This window comes from Fundulus heteroclitus, unplaced genomic scaffold, assembly GCF_011125445.2.
Source record: "Fundulus heteroclitus isolate FHET01 unplaced genomic scaffold, MU-UCD_Fhet_4.1 scaffold_52, whole genome shotgun sequence".
Lineage (NCBI taxonomy): Eukaryota > Metazoa > Chordata > Actinopteri > Cyprinodontiformes > Fundulidae > Fundulus > Fundulus heteroclitus.
The window spans coordinates 2,146,619-2,153,596 of record NW_023396945.1 but is presented as its reverse complement, the minus strand read 5'-3'; the positions used below and the strand labels follow the sequence as shown (position 1 = coordinate 2,153,596).

At 40.4% G+C, this 6,978-nt stretch overlaps 1 protein-coding gene across 1 annotated transcript in view; it reads right to left on the bottom strand.

Moving 5' to 3' along the window:
- The window catches only part of pparab (peroxisome proliferator-activated receptor alpha b), a 41,104-nt gene that overhangs the window by 11,846 nt on the left and 22,280 nt on the right, over positions 1–6,978 (bottom strand). The window contains exon 3 of the mRNA XM_012880334.3: positions 4,168–4,331. Within this exon, the coding sequence (XP_012735788.1) occupies positions 4,168–4,331 (164 nt within the window). The remainder of the gene's footprint in view (positions 1–4,167; positions 4,332–6,978) is intronic.

Genomic DNA, 6,978 nt, shown 5'->3' with positions numbered 1-6,978 from the left:
CCTTGAGAAGTGTAACTTCTCCCTCGATGGAGAGCAGATAAATCAAACAGCATTTTTGACGTTTCACTGGAAGAAATAACTCAACCTAACCTTGAATTTACTCCACCCAGATTATTATCTTGTTGGTAGGAATCAACTCTCTGCCTGAGCAATAAGCAGGAAATATTTACAAAGCTACACTGTAGTGATTCACTCAGGATCATATCGTTTAATCCGTTTATTCATACGTGACACCGGCGAACAGTTGGAAAGGCCCAGAAGTGCTCAGAGAGTGCAACGCTACCCAACATTACCCAAACATCTGAGCAGCATGTGAAGCCCATGTTGAATAAGTCCCCCACTAACCCGGCACGTCACATGTGCACAAGCGCCGACACAAAACAAGGGCACCAGGGCAGGATTTCACCCCCACCCCAACTCGCACCAATCCAACATTTCTCGTCTCTGGTGTCATAACTGCTCAGTATACTGACATCATGAGGGTCAGATTTCTCCTGTTGCTGTCAGAAATACACACGGGGAGTTCTGTTTGTGAGTCTGTAGGCTTATTTTACACAAGAATGTTTTTCTTGCGAGCATCAAACTCTCACTCGCCTGAAGGCAACACGTAGACAAAATTCAGAGAATTATTAAACAAATAAATTCAAAGTTTTGTGTTAAAGCTGTAAATGAAGTTGAAAGTCAAATTCAAAACACCAATGGAGAGTAACTGTGTTGACAACGAAGGACAATATGGCTCCATTACCGAGCTAACACTGTTTGACAATCAATGCAATGCCTAACAACTCGTCAAGACCCCTTTCTGGATTTCATAACATTCGGCCATTAAGGGACAAGTTTAATAAAATTAATGAATTCTGTGAAAAGTTTTCTTCACACATAAGGGAATGCTCTCCTGTAACCACAATTTTTTCTCGTTTATCAGCGTGAATACGCCCATTTCCGCTGATCGGACAAGAATTAAGAAGTTGCCGCTAACTTTACTGTAAACCTCAGAAAAAGAACCTAATCTTTTACAACTGTTGTACAGTACTGAGAAAAAGTAGAGCTCTTACTAAAAATGGTTCACATTTTCTTACATTAAAGAAAATGGTTGGGATTTTATATGCTAGACCGACACAAAGTGGTGAACAATTGCGAAGTAGGCAGAAATTTATAGTTTTCAATCTTTCTTGCAAGCAAAAGTCCAAAAATATGTGGTGTGCATGCATATTTGGCTCCCTTCACCCTGATACTCTAAAATAAAATATAGTGCATTTGTTTACCTTCCAAACTTACCTAACTAGTACAAACTTAATTACGGCTAATTTTCTAACTCTGGAGGAGCTGCAGGCATACACACGCCGGTGGGAGAATCTGTTAACAGGACAATTTATAAGTTGTGCAGTCTACGAATCTGGATAATATAAAAAAATAAAAATAAAAAATAAATACAGTGTGTTGCAGTTTTTTTAAGCAATAGACTTTTTGGCTGGGACTGCAATTCACTGCAGTAAAAAAACAACACCACAAATAATGCTATCCAAATAAACCACTACCTGAAAAAGAACCAAATAAACTACCCCAGGACTCCTCTTACGTTAGGTATTGCAGTCACATCGCTAAAAAGCATAAAATGACCCAATATAATCATATTTCAACAGATAATTAATTTTCTTCTCTTATAGGACTAACTGAGGATACTTTGAAACGAGTTAATCATTGTCACTCTAAAACTACATTCTTATGACAATAAAAAAAAAAAAATCTTTAATGACAATAAACTGTGCGACAGTTGCCAATCCCCACTTCCAGCAGCACAACAACCCTTAACACAGGACATATGGTATGATAAAATAATTTACCATCAAAGCACATTCAGGCGTAAAATGGCCCAGTCAAAGCCCAGAGCAGACTCCAACTGAGATTTTACGGCAGGTCATTGTATCAGCTGCTCTTCGTTCAATCTGAATTTGAGCTGTTTTACAAACAGGAATGGGCAAACAAATCTGTCTCTAGACATGCAAGGCTGCTAGAGACACACAACAGTAGTCTTGAAGCTGTAACTGCAGCAAAAGGTGGTTCTACAAGCTGTTCACGGAGGCTAAATACAAAGGCATGCCACACTTTTGAGATTTCTATCGGCAAAAGCATTTTAAAACCACGCATCCTTTACATTCCACTTAACAATGACGCATTACTTTGTGCTGGTCTATCAGATTAAACCCGAATAAAATACATTGCGACGTTTGTACCAACAAGAAAATGCTATTTTTCACAATGGACTTCTGATACTTTATTAAGTTAAGATCAGCATGAAATCAGAGCTAAAATATAACCTGCATCTCAGATGAAGTGATCTAAGCATTTGGACTGCAGTTACATTTAAAATACTAAATACAGTTTTCAGTCTGATCTGACTCGGGTTCATTAGTAATGAGAAAGAAGGCCTATTGGATTAATTAGCAACAAATATGCTGCATCATAAATGAGACGCATCTTAATGCAATATTAGGTGCACGAACGTTTTAGTGTTTGCAAATGAGCCTATTTGTGAGGCCAACACCAACCACACAGTGACGCTTTGTTCCAAGAATAACTGCACTTTACGTTTGCTGGCTTCAATCAGGTAATGTTTGGCTTAGCAAAGCGGAGCTTCAAGATTTCGCTTTAGCCGTTTTAGAAAACATTTCTCATGTGCACGTGACTTTTCTATTATAGGCAGACGCTAAAGTCATCGAGCTGCCCTTTGGCTTCTGTGATAAGCTGTTTTACAGTTTTACAGCATCACAGCCTGCAGGAGCCACACAAAAGCATGCATGCTCCGCCAAATGCACACATTGGGACACCAATTGAAGTTTTCAACATTTAGTCACATTGCAGTCAAAAACCTCTGTATATTTTATGGGGTGTCAAATGATACAAAAGGTAAATTATTCATCTATTATTATCATTTCTTTTTTTTTTTTATAAAATCTAAAATGTGTGGCATGTCTTTGGATTCAGTCCCTTATTGTCATTACTTTGCAGAACTTTGTTAGACAACAATAACAAGTCATTTTTGGACACATACCAGCTATGCACAACGAGTGATTGAAAAGTATTCTATCAAAAGTATTTTATCAAGTATTGTTGATAAAACACCTGACGCCCAGTCAGATTGGATGGGAAGCATGTGCAAACATCAGTTTTTAAGTCTTGCCACAAAATCTCAATGGGATTTAGCTGTGGGCTTTGACTAGACCATTGTAATACAGGAAGGGGCTTTGATCTAAACTTTTCCATTGCAGTTCAGGAAGTATTTTTATGCTTGATGCTAGAAGGTGAACCTCTGGCCCACTCAAGTCTTTTCCAGCCTCTAACAGGTTTCCCTTCTGGGTATCTCTGCATTTAGCTTCAACTCTGACCAGCTTCTGTGTAAATGCTGAAGAAAAGCATCCCCACGACATGATGCTGCCACCACCGTGTTTCACTATGGGGATGATATGCTTAGGGTGACACTTTTCCAAAGACAAATAGGATGTTTTGTGGCTTCTATTTAATAACACCAACAAAACATACAAATCTTTGTGGTTGTAACAGAACAGAATTTGACTGAATACTTTAGCTAGGCCCTGTGGGCACCATGACACGAAGAACTGCAGACATGCAGACGCGACAGGGTCCAAAAACCTTCTTTTATTAACCGATACATTTATTGGAACCCAATAGAAAAAATAAAATTGAATTACAGAAACTGAACCCAAATAGGGAGTGGCCTCACGGCAACAAAAGTTCAAAAAGATTCCATGATTTCTTAAGAGCTCCCATCGTTGTCCATTGATTTTTCCCAGAAACAACCTTGGGTAGTTCTTCAGCGAGATTAGTAAACAATTAACTGAAAGATTAGCGAGCAACCACTTGTGAGACCTGGGCGAAGTTAAATCAACATATGCGTCACAGGACACACCGCCTCTGGAGACAGCATAGTAATAATACTTTTTATTAATACAGCTTTCCAAATAATATTTATAGCTTTAAACATCTCTAGGTTTGATCAGTTTGCAGTGCAGTCACTAATGAGAGAGCAACCGCAAATAATACACAACCCGTATGAGAGGACACCAGGGACCTGATCAGTCAGAGCTCAGTTTCTGATGTTTGCCATGGTTGAGTATTCACCAACATGTACAGTAAAGACGGGCTCACCTTGCAGCCCTCACAGGCGTGAACTCCGTAGTGGTACCCCGAGGCTCGGTCAGAGCACACACGACACTCCAGGTTGAGCGCCGAGGACGAAGACAGGAGCTCCTCCTGGGTCGGAGCCACCCCGTAAACAACAGAGGACGGGCTGGACGCTGGCGTCAAAGCGTCTGAAAAACACAAGCAGTAGACGTGTCACTGTGTTAGAGCTCAGGGTTGAGTTCATACCTTTTTATCGAGAGCAAAATTAAACACCTGATCCTTTTCTGAGCTGCCGCTGCACTACACAAAGGGCCACCCCGACAACAACACTCTTCCTTATAGAAGATGTTACCAAGTGAAGAAGGCCATTGTCAGTATCAGTGAAGAGTAAGCAAGTGAAAACGTGTGAAAAGCTTCTAGAAAGGAAACCACATTTTCCACAGCTGCACATAAGCTGTGACAACTGAGGGGTTCAGACCCCAGCAGGTAACAGCAAGCTGAACCTATTACAGCAAAGCTAGATGGAAACTCTGTCAAGTTACTAAATGTGGTGCATTTGTTTTCCCTTATTAGACTACTGCACTTGTGCGTGCTTTCTATAAAAACAAAAAAGTCAAAAGTATGACTGTTTTTTCCTAAATACCAAATAGAGTGGTTTCCTTTATGGGAAACTTAGCAAAGTTCCTTTTGTGTCTAAAATGCACTTGTTTAGTTTCAACGCCTATTTGCAGACACTTATGAGTAATATTTGTGGCAAAGCAGAACAAAAGGTGTTCTCTAGAAAAAGAATCCATTTTGGCTGCTGTGGTTTTGCAGGGTTCCTGTTATCATACATAAAAATACACCTTCAGCTTTAAACATTCAGGAAATGAATCCTATTCAGCAACTAGTTCTGAGGAGAGAAATTCTGACAGCTAGGGCACAAACATGCACGTGTCCGATGCTACGCAGCAACCAGATAATCTAATCGTACAATATTGGAGATTCACAGTGAAATCGAAAACTTTTCACTTCACCAGTGGGAAACTAAAAAACAGGTATTTTTCTGAATGACCCATGTCCTGGTCAAGGTAACAACTGTGTGTGTGGAACTGGTTTTAATGACAGCAAAAAAAAAAAAATCAGAGAAAGCACAGAGATTTAAGACGCTATGTTGTGCATCTTCAGTTTCATTCTTTAGCGCTTCAGGAAAGTCTGATTGAGTAAAGCCAGCTGTGCAGACGTCAACCAATAATATAATATAATATAATAACTAGTAAAACTGCACTCAGCTCACTGCACCGCTGCATCATTGTCTCAATCAGTCCGCTAGTTTCTAATGTGTTCAGATGTGTTTTCTATACTGCAGACTGATTTTTATTACTGCATTATTGTGTTATCGTATTATTTTATAAGTGAGCATTGTACGGTGTGCACAAACCTGGCAAACAAAGACGATTTTGACTCTGCTGTTTTACAGCGACTGCTCTCGCACACAGTGTGATGTCACCTCTGATCTTCATATAAATAATCAATTAGAGTGAATAATAAAATGGCCTAAAATCTCCATCGGCAGATCGAAGTGAAAGAAAAAGAAAAAATACTTCAGATCAGAAATTAGCCACAAAACTCTGACAGATGTATTTCTACGTCAGGGGCGTCTGAACGTGTAGCCATGAGGGCCAAAATTGTGAAGCTGAAAGCACTCGGGCATTCTGAAAGCATTCTGTTTTTTGTCTTTGAAACATGTTAATCTGCATCGACGGCCTCTGTTTGCAGTCCAGCTCTCCTCTAAACGATAAAATCATTCACAGAGCCACACTTGGACACACATATCAGCATTTTTTCCCATAATTAACAGAAATATGGGAAGAAGCTGATCTCGGTGGTGGTCCTAGACCAGATGTACAAGGGGAGGCTCAATAGGCCGAAGCTAAAAGTGCAACACCTTTATTTTTAAGTCATTGTTAAAGTGAAACTATAAAAGTAAAAAAAAACAAGTCAATCCAAGAGACCAATCAATTATGGTTTCTGTGCAAGCGCATAACCTCATAAGAAATTGATTTAGCATTATGTCTTAAGTACAGGGGACATAGAAGGGGCCAGGACCAGCCCCTGTTGGCCCCCGTCTAGAACCGCCCATGGCCGATCTTGTCAACACAAAACATACAAGAAATTGAGCAATCACCTCAAGGTATTTGAAGTGAACCTAAACCTGAGATTAGCTCAACAAGTGAAAGCATTTACTGTTTTATTTCATCTCAAGAAACGAAAAAAAACAACAGTCTTTGAAATTCAAAGACTGTGGACCTCTTTCCCCAAACAAAGACCCACTGTTTGATCATAGTAACTATTTATTTTGAGATCTTAGCATGCTGGCTGTTACAGGCATTCGAGTGTTACGCAGGAGTAACGACGATCGGGTCACAAGCCTGACCACAGTCATCTATTTACACCACCTGAGCGGGGACATGGTTGGCAGAACCCCCTTGGTGCACATAAAGCACCGACCAAGTGGTACAAAACAGCGGCTCTAAGTCAAGCCACATGAGTTTAGGTGAGTGACGCCAGGCTGGGGATAAGCAGCGTTTGGCAGCGGGTTGCGTTCCAGCCTCGTGCAAATCCACGTTTGGTCTGAGCAAGGACACGGTGACCATGCCAGCTCCACTTCTGCCCGCGTCCTTCACCATCTCGGCAATGCTACATCATAATAAACGCTAAACACCTTCTGAGCGACATTTCCATGACATCAGAAACATTTCTGCCATTGCTTCCACTGTCAACACTGTATTCCCTGGCTTATGCTAACCTTACACCTACATTGTACTGACAGCTTTTCCCCCTCAATTCACATTT